The sequence below is a fragment of the Rhinoderma darwinii genome, chromosome 7 (assembly GCF_050947455.1).
Source record: "Rhinoderma darwinii isolate aRhiDar2 chromosome 7, aRhiDar2.hap1, whole genome shotgun sequence".
Lineage (NCBI taxonomy): Eukaryota > Metazoa > Chordata > Amphibia > Anura > Rhinodermatidae > Rhinoderma > Rhinoderma darwinii.
In genome coordinates this window covers 53,255,023-53,273,489 of record NC_134693.1, presented here as the reverse complement: position 1 = coordinate 53,273,489, position 18,467 = coordinate 53,255,023, and the positions used below count along the sequence as shown (strand labels likewise).

Here is an 18,467-nt window from a genome sequence, read left to right as displayed (position 1 = left end):
ATAAAAATGTATCCTTCTTTCACAGTTTGTTTTATTTGGATAGAATGAATAATTCTAAATATTATATTTATTTTCAATATATGTACCGGGATATTATATTAAAAAAATGTTTAAATGTAAACTAACCAGAGTGAGCCATAAATATGCTTTCTGTGTGAAAATACCCTAAGACTTTTTGAATAAGACGCTGTATGTTACATAGTTACATGCTTACATAGTTGATCAGGTTGAAAAAAAAGACACAGGTCCATCAATTCCAACCTATAATCCTACCATGTTGATCCAGAGGAAGGCAAAAATCCCTATGAGGTTGATGCCAATTGCCTCATTAGGGGAAAAATTTCTCCCTGACTCCAAATATGTCAATCAGAATAAATCCTTGGATCAACGTCCCATCTCCAGAATCCAGCACCAATAACTAGTAATATTATATTTTTCAAGAAAAGCGTACATGCCCTTTTTGAACTTGTTCAAAGAATCAACCATCACAACATTCTGTGGCAGAGAATTCCAAAGTCTCACATGGCAGTAAAGAATCCCCATATATGATAATGATGAAACCTTCTTTTCTCTGTACGGAGAAGATGCCCACCCATGAAGGTTAAAGGCTCAGTGTAAAAAGATCATTAGAAAGATCTCTGTACTGTCCATTCATATATTTGTACATTTAATTAGATTAACCCTAAGCCGTGTTTTTTCTAAACTGAGTAACAACAAAGTTTGATAACCTTTCTTGGTACTGCAATCCACCCATTCCCTTAATTACATTGGTCGTCCTTTTTTGAACCCGCTCTAGTTCAGCTATTATCAGATCCTGGTTTAGAAAATGCCTCTATTATTGCAACCTTTGCTAGGTCATTTTCAATTCTTAAAGGGGTTTTCCACCTTCTGACAACTGATGACCAATACACCGGATTAGTCATCAGTACATGATCTGTGGGGGTCCGACACCCGGGCCCCGCACAGATCAGCTGGTCCGGTGCATCTGTGCACTGGACATACATGCCGGAAGCAGTTGGCTCCGACCAGGGAATAGTAGCCGAGCTGCAGTACTGTAGCTCTGGTCCTATTCAAGTGAATACGAGTAGACCTGCAGTTCTGCAGCACGGCTGCTATGCTATGTACAGAACCAACTGCTTCCGGGCTCCGTACATAGCATTATGTGCCATAACATCCGGTGCCCGCAGGCCACCGGAGCGGCTTAAGTGTGCGGGGTCCGGGTGTCGGACCGCACCAATGATCTACTGATGACCTATCCGGTGGATAGGTGATCAGTTGTCATAAGGTGGAAAACCCCTTTAAGTACTAAATGTAAATATTACAGGGGTTTTCTGGAAAAATTATGTGTGATTGACCAAGGACCCCACTTATCAGCTGAATAAAGGAGCTGAGTGAAATAGGCTGATTAGAGAAGGACACAGACAGCAGAGGGCCTCTGTGCAGGAACAATATATAGGCCCATTGCTCCTAAATAGCTTATAATAAAGCACCTACTTTAGAGGGGTTTTCTGACTTATTAAAAAGATTGGTCAAGGTAGAAGGGATGCATTAAAAAAAAAAAAAATGTGGAGTTCCAGCATTGCCATTCATGTCCTCCCTGCTGCTGTTTATTGACATGGCTGCAACTATGATGTGCCTGTTTACCCACTTGATCGCTGTAATCACTGGCCTCAGGTATCCTGTGCCACATACCTACTGAGACCCGTGATTGGCTGCAGTGATCACGTGTGTACACAGGCACATCATCGCTGCAGCCATGTCTATTAACAGCGGAGAATTCCTTTAAGTCTCTCTATACAAAACACAATCCACCAGTAATTGTGAGCCATGATATTTATTAGCTTATCCCCTACATGGAATCTAATCAACAATAGCTACTTTTACTGTGGCAGTGGGCAAATTTGGTGCAGAAATTGCAGCAGAAACAACCCCAGTCAAATGTATGCAATTAATTTTTGGTCGCTGAAATTTCTGCAACAAATCTGTTGCGTGTGGACATACCCTTTAGCAGGCTAACTAGGATTCAAAAAAAGGACATGCCATCTACACACTAAATTTAATTTATAAAAATTAATAACTTAAATTTCCACTTAGGCACATTTAACAAAGCTAGCAGGCCACTACAGTTTGAAATGGCTGCACTTGCTCTGTAAGTGTGGACTATTATAAATATGGGATTCGGAAAGGAAATTACAAAATTAAACTCTCCCCCGTGTCTCTTAAAACTAGCAACCATATAATTAGACAAGTGACTTCCTGCAAAAACACTGCTCACTATGAATGAGTCCTAAAGGGTACAAAAAGTACAATTAAAAAGTCCATTTATTCATTTTATTTTGGTTAAACTATATCGGGTTTGTTAAAAAATATTTTGAGAAGATAATTTGATTAAAAAAACAGCATTTTAAAAGATGTTTGATTTCACTCTTATCTGCAAAATGTTTGGCTTGATTTGCATTTAATATAAAGTGTTTCTCAGGTAATATTCAATACATTAGGGTTTCCCAGATTGGACTGTTAACCTTTCATTTCTAGGGATACAGTACAAGATTATTTTTCTTCACAATCTGAAATAGAGTGGGATAATGAATAGATCCCATGATTTCCATGATTTAGAAATATCCATACTATGATGAATGGTTATTTAGTAAAATTGTACATGTAAACACAAAGAACTGTCCATATACTGACTTTATAAAAAAATAGCACTACTGATTTCCACCGAAGTGAAAAGACACAATCACACAATGTTGATTACAGTAACGACGTACACAGGCCCCAAATATACTTGCAAGAGTTAAAAATGTGCAACAATACAGAAGCACCAGGCCCAGGATTAGGGTTAAGGCAAATGTACACATATTTAATTTTTACAAAATACTTTCAGCTTTTACAGGGAGCATAGAAAAGAATGAAGCAAGATGAAGACCAATGACAATGTAACCAGTAAAATAGCGGCACAGTATTGTGTGGGTGATGCAGTAACAGAGCCAAAACTGCAAGAACAGTCTAATATAGTGTAGACTAAATAATTTAACATACGCCCGGGTCAGTAGGTAATAATACCTTCTTTACTGTTGCTGTAATTGTGGATAAATAAACTCAATGGATACGGTTTGGAATTGAGTATATAAAGGATATATATAACAAGCATAATGAGTTTCCCCATTGGGAATTCCTTTACACAGAGAAATGTAAAATTGTGTTTTAGAATATGTCATATAATCCAGAGTATGGAGCCTTCTCATATGCTTTACATTACAGGAATAATTGTGGTTCTGCATGTTTTTTTCTAAGACATTTTGATTCTTGTTTAGTGTTTAAAAATCAATGTATTATATTTTTGTGATGTGAGTGTGTGCATGGTCACGAGTTAGCTCAATTTTAAACTCTGATAAATGAGAAAGAACATATCCTTTGGAATTCACTACATTAGTGTTCCATAACTATTGGCATAGGATCCACATGTGGATCTTGGGCCTCCTGTATTTGGCTCCGTAGATGTTGACCGCTGCAGATACTATTGTGCACTAGTGGTACCGTCAAGGTCATGTCATTACTAGAATTACTAGAACTTGGTTCATAGTCAAAATCATGTCACAGGCAGTTAACACTAGGGTAAAAGCTATATCAATTGTTTATGAGCTTCTCCCTTTTAATATTCAGGGTGGTAGAATGTCACCTGTGATATTTGACATTAGTTCACCTCCCATAAAAGGTTGTGGTCCTCTGCTCTAAAAGTATGTCTGTAATGGAGAACATACATGGCTTGTATCTACAGCTGTCCTACACTGGTAGAATATATTTAATGCTAGTACTGTTTAGCTTTCATCTCCTATGGTCCTATTGTGCTTCCCTGTTCTTACGTCATGTTCTTTTTGAAATAACTATTATTTGGAATCACCAATATGTAGATTTGTTATGAACACAATGATCTTGAGGAACAATATAAAGTCATTATGGTCTACTCTCCTTATTGAGAGTAATATCAAATTTTCTTGACTCCTATATAAATATCATATATATATTGTATAATGAGGAATACAACTTCCTTTGTATGACATGATCCATCTGTCATACATTGAAAACTGGACCATCTGGACCAACTGGACTTTACATTAAAGGGGTTGTCCACTACTAAACAACTGATGACCAGTATATCATCGGTGCGGGTCCGACACCCAGATCCCGCACCATTAAGCCGCTCCGGCTATCTACGGGCCCCGGATGTTATGGCCCATTATGCTATGTACGGAGCCGGAAGCAGTTGGCTCTGTACATAGCATAGTGGCCATGCTGCCGAACTGCAGCTCTGCTGCTATTTACTTGAATAGGAGTAGAGCTGCAGTACGGCAGCTTGCCGCTATTCATTGACCGGAGCCAACTGCTTCTGGCATGTACGTCTGGTGCTCGGAGGCAGCCAGAGTGGCTTAACGGTGCGTGGTCCAGGTGTCAGACCCCAACAGATCATGTACTGATGACCTATCAGGTGGATGGGTCATCAGTTGTCCTGTAGTGGACAACCGTTTAATGGTCCTATTCCTGCCACAATCATATACTACTGTAATAGTTTAGATAAACAGTAGCACATTTCTAATGTTATATTATAAACATGTTATGTATATAGAATAACTATAACAAATGGTTTTGTTAAAGGGGTTGGCACCTTTATATATATAATGTGTTCTAAACAGTGGGCATATAGTACCTTACTATATACTACTATAGTGTTCAGAAGTTCTGTGCTTGTTTATTGCATTTTGAAGCCCTGCCCCATGGTTATCCAGGTCTTCTCCCCGGCGAGCACCTCTGTTCTCATCTTGAAAAAAAAAATGTTGACGCGACCCTATTTATCAGTGTCTTCCATTGCATCACACTGTGCCTGAACTAGTTTCAGGATTTGAACCAAGAAACTCCTGCATCCCAGATAACACCTCTTCTCACTGAAGTAACTGGTGCTGCTGGACAGTGCCACTCCTGAATCTGTTGTCTAGTTTTACTTGACTTTTTTGTCTGGATTCCTTGCATTGATGGCCTGACTGGTCTCACCCTTTTGGCTTACTATAAGGGTATGTGCACACACAAACTCAAAAACTTCTGAAAATATGGAGCTGTTTTCAAGGGAAAACAGCTCCTGATTTTCAGATGCTTTTTAATCATACTCGCGTTTTTCGCTGCGTTTTTTTACGGCCGTTTTTGGAGCGGTTTTCTATAGAGTCTATGGAAAAATGGCTCCAAAAACGGCTGAAGAAGTGACACACACTTCTTTTTCATGGCCGTTTTTTTATGCGGCCGTTTTTCAAAACAGACGTGTAAAAAAATGGCCAGTCGGAACAGAACGCTGTTTTCCCATTGCAATCAATGAGTAAATGTTTGGAAGTGTTCTGCTTCTGAACTTTCTGCCATTTTTCGGCCGTTTACGGCCCGAAAATAAGCCGTGGGAACATACCCTAAAAGTCTTGCCCTTGCGCTAACTGATTGCCGCACTAATGAGCTTCCTGCATGTAGTCTAGGTCCTTTCTGTCCTACTCTACAAATTGCTGCTGTTCATCTGTGTTCCAAACTTGGATTGTTTCCTGACCACTTCTCCGACTTATGCTACATCTTATTGCTGCTTATTTTTGTACCAAGCTTGGATTGTTTCCAGACCACATCTCTGCCTTACACTGCTGCCTATTGACACTTATCTGTGTACTGAACCTGTACTGTTACTTTACCACTCTTGCTATTATCACGCCTCTTCCAGATAGTTTCAGCCACTGAACTCCGAAGCTGCTACAGACCTTGAAAGAACAGTTTAGCCCAAATATGGAGTCCACTGGAACAAGATCTTTGACACAAATGAGGCAACATATTGCCCAATTACAAGCATTTGGCGCCACCTATCAAGAATTTTTTTCTCAGGTGCAAGATCTAATGCAAGATCAACACAGTTTATTGAAATGGAAAAAAAAATTCTAGATGTGCATGGCTTTGCCACAGATTCATTTTTACGTATGCTACTATCATCAAAGTTAAGTGGTAATCGTCGCTATTACAGAGATTTCCTTGATCAATGCTGCATATATTTTCATATTCTGCTTGCTCCATTTACCAGTAAAAGGAAAAAGTATTGATATAATCAATCTTCTGACTGATGAAGCTGTAACGTGGGCTTCTCCTTATCTAGAAAAGAATAGTAATCCTCTGAATAATTTAGGTGAATTTATCACTGGTTTTTGCTGATCAGTATTGTTGTGCCACTACTGAAGAAATCTAAATTATCTGCTGCAAAGAAAACACTCTGTTGCTGAATACAAAGCAGAATTTTGCAGCTTGGTAGCTGATGTGATGTGGAATCTAGAGGCCCAGAAGAGCTAATTTCAGAAAGGGCTTTCAGAGCAAGTGAAGGATGAACTTTCCAGAGTGGAAACCCCAGTTGGATTGGGGGACTTCATTTAATTGTGCATTTAAATTGATCAGAGATCCACTGAAAGAAGAAGGAAAAGACTGCAGGCATTTGGAAATACAGATGTGTCCACCCTTAGCTTTTCCTGAATTGCATAAAAATGTACGAGTTGTCATGATACAAATTCTATATAATCTTTCGTCATCCATTAGGAAAATGTATATGATAACGTATACATTTTTTAACATGCTAGTCTATGGGTGACAGATGGCCGACATAGGGCCCATGGATAGCATCCGTCAGAGGCATCTGTCACAGCCATCCAGTAAAACACAAAAGATTTTTTAACATGGGAGTCTATGAGCGACGGATGACTGATGGATGGCCTCCCTCGGAGGTATCCGTCTGAGATATACGATTTGTTTTACATGTTTGCTCGACATCTCGCACCACACATCTCGGGGTATGGCAGGTTTAGAGTTAAGTTAAGGGAGACACATCTGTAATCCTGCTTTCTCTTTTAGTCAATCAACTCTGAATACTAAGGAGGAACTTATTAACCTTTCTACGCCAGAATACTGGCAAACAAAACTCCAAAAGTTGGAATTTGTGGTGAAAGTTGCAACTTTTAAGAATTTTACATGGCCATCGCCACTTTTGAAAAAGGAGGAAAGGCTTTAACTCTGTGGGATGTAGCAAGGCAGTGGCCCTTGCCGGGCCCTGAAGCTTGCCCCTGCTAATCAGACCACCCCATTCCCCATCAGATAATGAAAAAGGTTTAAAAAAAATGTGTGTCCTCACCTCTTCGCTTTTCTTCCCCCCACCGGGTCCTTTCAGGATCACATTGCAGGCCGCAGCTCATACTAGGTACTGACACTGGGCAGCGTCAGGATGTTGCATGTGACACAATACTCAGGACATTAAGTTCTGTGTTGTATATAAGGCCCTGACGCTGCCCGGCGTCAGTACCTTCTATGAGCTGGGGCCTACAGTGAGATCCTGAGATGATCAGGTGGAGAGGAGCGAAGCGAAGCGAAGAGGTTAGCATACATATTTTTTATTTCCTGTACAATAGGGTAAAAAGGATGGGGTCGCAGTCACAATTGCTGCGACCGTGATTGTCACGAAACGATTGTTGCTCACCTTCAGTGGAAAAATGCAAAACATTTATTATGAGGCTATTGCCTCTTCATAAATGTGTCAGATCTTTCTCCAGCGAACATATATTAAGACTGGCGTATGAAACGCCAGTCTTAATAAATTTTCCACCAAATGTGCATCCGAACCTATGCTAATTGATGCTATTCAAAAATCCCTTTCTTCAGCAGAAAAATAGAAATACCATACAGAAAATCTTTGCCATTGTTGCGGGGGTTTAGTGCACTAAGTTGTTTACTGCTCAAAGCTATAACCGAAGGACAATCGTTGTCCCTGATGTAAAAGCACGTATAAAAATGGAGACATCTTATCTGTTGGATTTTAAAAAAATAATTAATTTCTCCTCTGGCACAGGATGAAGACAAGTGATTGGTACCAGTGTACCGTCAGATTTCTTGTTCTGCTATGCTTGAGTCTGGGGCTGGTGGAAATTTCATAGACATAGTCTTTGCTCATGATAATAAAATTGCATTGTTAACAAATTCAGCACCAGCAGACATAAAACAGTTAATGGGTCACCCCTATCCCTAGGGCCTGTTACTCATGAGACTATGCAGCTTCAAGTTCTCATTAAGCCTGATCATCAAAGAAGTTCAGAGATTTTTTGGGTTTTGCCAACTTTTACAGAAAGTTAATTTGATACTTCTCTGAGATCATAGCACCAATCACTCAACTCACAATGAAGAATGTTTGCTTTACTTGAACACCTGAGGCTCAGGATGCTTTTTTAAATTAAAGACTCTCTCTACATCATTACCCATAATTATTTAATCAAATCCTGAGTTACCTTTCACTGTCAAAGTTGATGCATCTGATTCTGCAGTAGGGGTAGTCATGTCTCTGCGTCAGGAGACAAGATGTTGTTGCCCCTTTGTGCTAATTCTTCTCATCAAATGTCCTCATCTGAAAATAACTATAAAATCAGAAATAAAGAACTGCTGGTGTTAAAAAAAATCCATTTTCTGAGACATATTTTGTTGGGAACTTCTAAATCTGTAACTATATTTACTAATCATAGGAATCTTGAATTAATCCATGATGCCAAAATATTATCCTCCAGACAAGCAAGATGGAGATTTTTATTTTTTTGATTTAGTTATGTGATTATTTATTAACCTTGATCAAACAATGGTAAAGCGAACGCCTTATCCAGCATGATGACGTGTAACAGCACAATTTTATCTAACATTGTAGGAGCTACTTATTCAAAAGAATTCTTGAGTCTACCTAAGGATGGATGTGAAAATGACTCACTGCTTAATCATCCTATAAGTAATAGCAATCACTTCTTCAAAGATGGATTCGGGATGCGACCAGAAACAGTACAACTTGACGTTCTTAAATACGTCCATGATTCTAAGCTGGCTGGACATTTAGGCATTAAAAATACTCAAGAACTTATTTTCTGTTCCTTTTTGTAGCCAAGCTTTAAGACGAATATCCAAAAATATGTTTCATCATGTATGGTTTGTCCACAAAAAAAACTCCACTTTTTTTCTTCAGGTTACATTTCAACCTTGGGGCTTAGTCTTATGGGTTTTGTGGTTGACCTACCTCCTTCTTGGACTTCAGAATTTTAAAAATCTACAGTACTTGATCCAGTAGAAGGGGTATGGCTCTGAGGAGAATTCTTGGGAACCTAAGCTTACAGGAAAATTCAGAGATATTCTAGCAAATCATCCCCTAGGATAACGTGGAAGAAAGGGAGTTCTGTCAGGATTTAAACCCAGAAACTCCTGTGTCCCAGGCAGTAGTTCTTGTCACTGAATGAAATGGTGCTGATGGAATGCTCCACTGCTTAATCTGTTGTCCAGTTTCTCTTGACTTTTTTCTCTCTGTATTCCTTGCCTTAACTGCCTGATTGGTCTCACCCTTTTGGCTCCCATAAATGTTTAGCCCTTGCACTTCCTGATTACTAGACAATTTCGATTTCTGCCTGTAGTCTAGTTCCTCTCTGCCCTACTCTACAAACTGTTGTTGCTCAAATGAGTACAAAACTTGGATTGTTTCCTGACCACGTCTATGCCTTACACTATAACCTGTTGCCGCTTAACTGTGTATCGAATTTGGATTGCTTCCAGACCATGTCTCTGCCTCACGCTACAACCTATTGACACTTATCTATGTACTGAACCTGGACCATTACTTGACTACTCATGCTATTATCACCCCCCTGCCCGATAGTTTCAGTCACTGGACTGGATTTTGCTAAATTAGATAACTAATTTTCTGGTGCTCATGCGCAGATGAAAGTATTATATGAAGATTTAATCTGTGCTTGCAAACTAGGAAACTAGGGCTACAATGGGAGACGCTGATGGATGGGGCTACATCCATCAGTGGCCATGTTTGGGACAAGAGTGGAAAGGCTGGCCAGGGAAAATACCTGAATAACCAGGGGGCGGCATTTCAAAATGCAATGAAATGGTGCAGAACGTCTGAACACTGTATATTAGTAAGGGCACATATATACCTCATCCACTGTTTAGAACACATTATATATACACAGTAAAATGACCAATTTCTTTAACCACAATCTTAAGCAACAGCAAAGTGTTGCCTTCTCAAGTTTGCAACATTGTATAGAAATTACATATTCATAATTCATTTATTTATGTCCTAAGAAGATTCTTCTGCATTAGTAGTAAAATCTTTTTTAGTACAACAGGGTAAGGCAAATAGTTCAGTTCAACCATTAATGATCCACAAAGGTCCCAAGTTCAGCTTTACATTAAAGCAATGATTCTTAATACAGATAATAAGAAACTTCTCACAGGTCAGTAGTTTTTAAATATCTATATGCAACATAAATCTTATAATAGTTGCATAATTTCTTGTTCATGTCGTAACAGACCAGTACATTGTCCAAAAAATCCATTGGCCTTACCATGTATTAGAAAACAATAGATCTTATCTATATTCAAGCAGCCACAGAAAATTCATCTTAATTTAATATTTTGGAACACATGTCTGATTGGAATGAAAATTGTTGTTTTTAGTGACCAAAATGACCGTAATGGCCCTTTTATTCATTTTTTTCGGACCCAATATTAAAGAATAATTCTCCCCTACCCCCACTATAACCCCATAACTCGGTAAGTTATGTAGCACCATGTGGAGTTCACATGGCTCTGTAGTATGGAGTCACAGGTAGTGGTCTACCATAGATGTTACATTACTGAAGGTTGGAGAAAAATGGCCAAGGATGACCATGCTCACAATCATAGAGATTCGTACAATAAGTGTACTACTATGATTACATCTCAAGCGACAAATATCACTGCACACAGTAGTAAGGAAAACAGTCTAGTACTGGTTATTTCATAAAGTGATATCCTAAACTTCTCATCTGTAAGAAGTTCCCTGATGGGCTTGTTACTATGGTACACATTAGACAAAATACATATAAAACATACAGTGCTTAAGACTGGGCACATACAATAGTGTAATGCAGAGATGACCTAGAGAAATAAAAATGCATGATTACAAATAGAGGTAAACACAAGCATCACATGTATATACGCATACACCGAAACACATTTAGTAAGGAGCATACAGAAAAAGTAGTAGGAAATAGAAACATTTCCAAGTGGCCTCCATCAACAGTCTCAATAAAAAAGAATGAAAATTCCTCCATGGATCACATTGACTTTCTAGGTCTTCAAAACCTTTGTCTTGCAAATTATATCTCCTTTGTAGCCATCAAATTAATATCACAAACTGGATAGTTGCTCATAGTTTCAATGCATTAATAGAGTCTTGTGTGATTAATAGACCAAATAATTGTCCATCGTTATGACTTATTAGCAGAGGCTGCTCCAGGGTTTAATAATTACAGATAATTAGACCTGCCAGCTAGCTATTCAGTGATATGATAAAGGAGTAAGGGGACGACTCAACTTATTAACCCTTTTATATCTCAATGGTGATAATTATTATGCTACAAGATTGCAGTTAAACCATCATTTCAATCTTTGATACCCTTACTTCCACCTTAAAAAATGTGACCTGCTGGGGTGCATAAACCCTAGACTCTTCACGATATCAACCATCTGATTTATTTCTCTATATACAGTATACATTACATATGTACAATGTGTTTATTCAAAAGATCATATGAGTCATACGTTTATTGGCAGATAAAGACAAATTCTGATAAGCGGTTGACTCGTTTTTTTGTTATTAATCATATGTTGTAGGCTTTAACCAACTTGCAACATCTCAGATTTAAAATATTTAAAACTATATATTATATAGACTTTTAAAGTTGATATGCAATCTATTAAACTCTATCAAATATAAATATTTCATAAAATATGTAATCGATAATAAAGAATTGTAGTTCAAATTAAGAAGAGATGCTTCATATACTTATTTATTTATTAAATATCCATTACTAATTTTTTTCTATTCTAGAGCCTTATAGTATTGATGTAAATGGAGACAGATTAGATGTTCAGATTTTACTCTTACACCACTGTATACATAATAAAAGTAATTCTATTCATTATGGATACTGTTGTTTGGCTGGTACTATTGCTGCAATGACACAAATTGATATGAGACCTAAGTTGTTTCTTATCTTGTGAGAAAGACGCTACCCTTGATAGACTACACATAGTTACGTTTTCTTTTAAAGGAGCACTCCCACAAATATACTATTACAAATACTATTACAGCCTCGATAGTTTTATAGGAATGAATGGAGAAACTGACTTCCTGTTCACACATGAGACACTATGGCAGTTGGCGAGTCCTATTGCGAGTCACATGTCACAGCTAAAGAGCAGAAGGGAATGGATCACTCATAAATACAGCCACCGGTAAGAAGATTACCTTTACCACAATTTAAATAATGTGCCTTTCCAATGGGCCAAAGAATAAATTTTTTGTGGGGGTGCTTCTTTAACTACTTTTAGTATACCGGTATAATCTGCCTATACGTATCAATTAGACTGATGCTTTTTCTACATTACTGTGTTTACTAAGCCATTCTCTTTTATTTTGTGGTCCACCTTATACCAGTGTGATTGACTTGTTCTGTAAATATGAATCCTCTGAATTTCAGACTGTCATGGATATGGTAGGTTTCCTTGGCACTACAGTATACTGCCATAGACATTTAATCACAAAGCACACAAGAAATAAATAACTGACACAGAAAAGGTATAAAAGGAAAAAAGTAGACACCGTAGACCAGTAGGAAATATTAAGAAATTAAGCAAATCTAGTAAATTAGCAAGAGATTGTTGAAAGATGAGCAAGGGACCCTGTGTGGAAGGCAAATTGAGTTGCAGTTCACACATCACCATCTGTCTTAATGATGTGAAAAAGCGTGACATTGAAGAGCACCTGATGTCCATTGTTCCAGGCATAGAGAGCTCGGTCCCGAGCATTGTAATCCAGCATTGATATATGAAAGTACTGATTGTGAAAGGGGATGTCCATGTACTCATACGAAGAGGCTTTGGTGGAATATGAATAGTAGACCTTGGCACCAGTAAGATGGTTGTTGGTGACATACAAAGTGCCGCAAATCATGAATGATTCTCCAGCACTCCTTTTCGGATAGCCTGTACTCCAGCTCTTAACAACTTCTAGTGTGTCTTGTCGAAGCTGGCTTATAACAATATTTCCGGCATTCTGGTTGGTAGCATAAACAGCCCACAGCCCAAACTCATCAGCCATCAAGTCGATGTCAGAATAACCACCCCAGGTGTAAGGATATACATTGTTGAAGCCGGCATTGTCCAAGCTACGTTGGGCCAAAACTTTCCCTGTATTGAAGCTGTACTTAATGATGATGTTGCTCTGATACTTGTTGAAAAAGAGTGAACCATTGTAAACCAGGTGACTAGTGCCAGCCCATTTAACTGGTAAGGTGTAAGTCCTAGATTCAGCTCCTGTGACAAAATCTGCCATTGACTTGTACTCCCGAACTATTTTGCTTGTTGTGAATCCTTCCATATACCAGACCTATCAAGAAAGCAGATACATTACTTACTGCCTCATATTTCAATATATATTTTTTTATTTATTCCTGTTTTTCCTACATATGAATGAGCATATATTACATGATTACTATAGTATAAATAATCTAAATATCCCAAGTTCTTTCTATCTACAGATGTAGCACTCCTTATCTTCACTCTAAACGCACTAAATAGAAAGTGGCATGAAACTTCAACTTGACCTTTTCAATGACTTTTATTTTGTGATATCCCACTGCAGCAAGTTACCAGAGTCAAAGGGTAACTAAACGTACAACAAACTTCTGACATGTCGTAGTGACATATCAGAAGTTTTGATTGGTGGGGGTCTGAGCACTAAGACCCCCACTAATCGCTAAAAAGTAGCGGCAGAAGTGCTCGTGTGAGCGGTCAGCCGCTTTGATTCTGTTCGATTTTTTTCTGGAAATAAATGTATCGGTGTACGGACTCAATAGAAAGCCTATGAGCTCGTACTCCGATACATCGGCTTTCCGGAAAAAGCCAAACAGAAACTAAGCAGCTGAGCGCTCACACGAACAGTTCTGCCACTTCTTTCTAGCGATTAGTGGGGGTCTCAGTGAACGGACCCCACCAATCAAAACTTCTGACATGTCACTATGACATGTGAAAAATTTGTTGAATGTTTAGCTACACTTTAGGGTATGTTCACACGCACTAATTACGGACGGAATTCAGGCCTTTTTTCCCTGAATTACGTCCGAAAATAGCGCCTCAATAGCGTCGACAAACATCTGCCCATTGAAAGCAATGGGCAGACGCTTGTCTGTTCACACGAGGCGTATATTTACGCGCCGCTGTCAAATGACGGCGCGTAAATAGACGCCCGCGTCAAAGAAGTGACCTGTCACTTCTTTGGCCGTAATTGGAGCCGTTATTCATTGACTCCAATGAATAGCAGCGCCAATTACGTCCGTAATGGACGCGGCGTTCAAGCGCCTGCACATGCCGTTACGGCTGAAGTTACGGGGATGTTTTCAGGCAGAAACATCCCCGTAATTTCAGCCGTTACGGACGCTGTCGTGTGAACATACCCTTAAGATAAACTGTGCTACATCTGTACTATTGCTTTCAGTGATCCTATTATTTGAGCTGCCAGACTTTGCATGTAACACAAGTGTTGGAACAGAAAAAATATGTAATCATTAATACAACCCTAGGATATATAAGATATATATATATTGTCTACTCTTTAATGCATTGTCATTCTTGTTTATTAATAATCACAGTACTTACGCGATTGTTTTTCTCAGATGCTACGGGATCTGTCATCCAGGCTCCAAACCGTGGCCCAGATGCCTTCACTGTAACAGGTCCAGTAATCTTCATGAGCTTTCCACATGCTAGAACAAAGAAAAATTATAGTTATAAAAACATGATATCTAACTGTCTTGAAACAGTTTTCTTAGGAAATCCAACTCCTAAACTTTACTGCTTTCATGCAAAGGTGCTATAAGAAGACCAGGCTGGGGTCCTTAGGGTCCCTGTGCTACTGTTCTTCATCCTAATTACAGACAATGACGGCAAATGAGCATATAAGTATTCATGAACAACTACAGAATTTGAGGTAAAAAGAAAATAAAATCTGGACAATGCTTTATTCATTATAATTAGAGATATTTTTTCCATTTGTTTATGGATTGTTTGTTAGGTGGCTCATTTTTTTACGTATTTCTCAGCAATGTTTTATATGTTCTACTTTCTGTTTAACACAAAGGTTATTGGTTTGATATGTCCTGCAACCAATCACAATGCAATTATTTTTTTCCAGAGCATTTTAAGAAATAAAAGCTTAGCTCTCATTGGTTGTTTTTCTATTAGATAAATGAGGCCCATCATGTTTTCTTTACTTATAGAGATATTACCAACAAAACTAAAGCAGTCATCAGTGAATTGTGTGAATAAGAATACATACATTACAATTTACTAGCATGTAAAGTACCTCATCAAGCTAAAACGCCCTGAAGATGCCCTGTCTGAACTTGGCCTTACAGTCCTCTAGCTTTATGTATGTGGCTGCTTCAAAATGATCTCCACAGGCAGCAAGTCAAACAAGGCATTGCTTATTGTTTGTCGCTTTCCCCACATGGCACCAGTAATAGAGAATAATTTGTGTCAAATAATACTCATTATCTTGGTGGCTGCTTTCATTTATAGCAGGGACTCCCCACAATGCTCTGTGAACACGCAAGCAGGTTGAGCACAGCAGCACAAGACTAATGAATAATTTGCAGCTTTTTATTACTATTTGTTTGGACCTAATCAGACCTGAGTTCCCCTGCCCCCGCCCGTCTATAAAGTGCTTTCCTACCTTTTGTATTAACAATGGTTATTTAAAAAAATAAAAATAAAATAATAATGATAATAAAAATAAATATATATATATATCTCTTACAAACATTCTCCTATAACCATTAAACAGTCAATCTCCTGCTGTGTACAGAAATTAAGCAGGCATGTCTGTATTATTACAGCGTGATTCCTGTTTCGTCTGTGTCTTTAGTGTATGTGCCAATGTTTTAATACAATTTCATAGGAGGCCAATCACAACTATTCAACAGAGACATTAAATGAACTGTTCAGCCATGTTTCGCTTTACGTTTCGTAACGCTAAATGCAAAATGAATTCAATAACTTGACAGTTGGAAACAGAAAATCACTCTGTATGGTAAAATGGTTTAAAAAAACAGTTTGCTGTGAAGAAATAAATATAACTCAAAGGGTTTGGACAATTTTTCATTGAATTTTCTTTATTGTTCATTTGCTTCCTAAATACAAAATTAAGAATTTCCTACTATGTTGCTGTCGAGTCTTTGCAGATCCTGTACATAGCTGGCGGTGGTGCTTCTTCTCACATAGATCAAACAGCACCTGGCTGCTGTGGGTGCTGCTCTGTCTGCTCTCTTCCTACCTTGCACCGCGAGGCCTACCTATAACTATTTATCGGTGATGTCCGTATTTAGTTATACACTGCATTGAGATTCCATTTAATATGTGCACTTTCTGTGTATGATGGGTTAACTCACTTTAGGAAGAAACCAGGGATGCTTTGGCGAGCCACAATTCAATTATCTGGATGGGCGGAAGGAGGTGGTGACTATCTCTGGCTTTACTTTGACGACTCAAGACAGGATTGGTCACCTATCGCTACAGCCCCACATGCATGTGGCCAACCACCAGTGCTGTACGGAATGCCGTTCACCCATACAGCCGGCTCAGAATCTATCTGTAATAGCTAGTAAATGTACCCCTGTGGACACACACATACAATATATGGTGTAGAAAAATGTAGGTTGAATTATAATGATCCAGTGATAGGAGAGGTTATAATTGTATAGGCAGTCATATAGGTTACACAGATAGTTATCAGCTGCAGCGTTCTATCTTTTATCTCTACTCTATACTCCTCTATACTCCTATTATCCTATCTTAGTAGAAAAGATGGCTATAAGTCCCAATTTTATAAGTTATGAGGGAATAAGGGCAAAAAAACGGGTGTCTTCCATGCGCTATTGATCGAGGTAGTCAACCATACCATCCAATTTATGTAAAGTCGGAAATAAGTCCGTGGTAAAAGGATTTATTGAATATAACACGACTGTTTGACAATGAACAGTTTCAAAACCGGACCGGTTTCTTCCTCAGGTAACAATACAAATACGTAACAGGGTGGAGTGTCGGTTAAATAACCGATTAAAAGGTCAGGTGAGGACAAGAACTACCGGGTCGGGTTTTTTTCTATCTTCTTCTAATTTTATAAGTTAGTATTCTATGAAGTTGTAACATTTCGACTACCAAAACTAAGGTAGTCAAGCAATGTTAGCAGGGGGGGGGGGGGGAGACTGTACACAGCAGAACAAGCTGTATTAGATAGAGAGGTGAGAACCCATTGCAAATTCTGCAAGGGTTGTGGGGGATGGATCACACAGGCTGCATATAGGGTGGGAAGAACACACAGTAGTATGCAGGGGAGAGAGTACACAGGTTGTACTATATCACAGTGTAGATAGGGAGGAGAGCACACACAGTAAAAGCTGCAGGGGAGAGATCACCTATACAGGCAGCATCAGTATCTGTGTTGGTACAGGAGAGAGAAGATGCCTCATAGGCTGTATAAGTGTCTCGAGAAGGGGGAAGCAGCACAGGAATTAAGCAGTGCTGATACATGAAAGCTAGAGAGAGCAGCAGCATCCGGTCTTTACAGAACTCACAACTAGCATGTTTTGCTGGGAGGGACACACCCACATGAGAAAAGTCAGAAGTTAGGAGTAAGTTGAAAACTGCATATCAGGGGGTTTGAGAAGCAATGAAAGAATACAAATTTCAGCCTGAAACTTAGTTAAACTTTTTTAACTCCAGGTAAAGACTTAAATATTTCAAAAGAAAAAAAAAAAACAATTTCAAAGGTGTTGATAGCCTTTGGTGTAAAAGTTAAATTGGATAAAATAATTATAAAAAAAAAATAGAATCCACATGGGTCACTTAACAAACCCTGTTACCCATATTTTAAGTATATGTCCTTAAATACTTGTATTCTAGGGGTGCTAAGCTGATAAAATTCCTCCCAGGGGGATTAACCACTGCTGCATGGTTGTGAGTCGACAGCAGAGTTTATCAAACCCACAACCCACTCAGTGAGCCTCTGCAGTTATTGGCTATATCTATAGAGCATTGATATGTATTGTTGCCTTGATGCTTCGGTAGTCCTTCTAATCATAGATGGATCTATGTTCTCTTTAACCATTCTCCACTTGCATCTGGGTGCTGAGAAAGGAGTGAAATTTGTCATCCTAATTCTTGTTTTTCAGCTTCTTTTTTAAATATTTGTAGAATGCCATAAGAGAATGGATGGACCATAGGTACCATTGACAAATAAAACTACTTAGCAAAATGATAGTATGCCTAGTTCAACA

The 18,467-nt window shown here is 38.6% G+C and overlaps 1 protein-coding gene across 2 annotated transcripts in view; it reads right to left on the bottom strand.

Moving 5' to 3' along the window:
- Positions 1 to 1,693: 1,693 nt before the first annotated feature.
- The window catches only part of OLFM3 (olfactomedin 3), a 191,930-nt gene continuing 175,156 nt past the window's right edge, over positions 1,694 to 18,467 (bottom strand). For both annotated transcript variants that reach the window (XM_075833371.1, XM_075833370.1), the window contains exons 5-6: positions 14,791 to 14,897; positions 1,694 to 13,522 (exon numbers count right to left, since the gene is read on the bottom strand). In XM_075833371.1, coding sequence (XP_075689486.1) covers positions 12,845 to 13,522; positions 14,791 to 14,897 — 785 coding nt within the window. In that variant the 3' untranslated portion in view covers positions 1,694 to 12,844. The remainder of the gene's footprint in view (positions 13,523 to 14,790; positions 14,898 to 18,467) is intronic.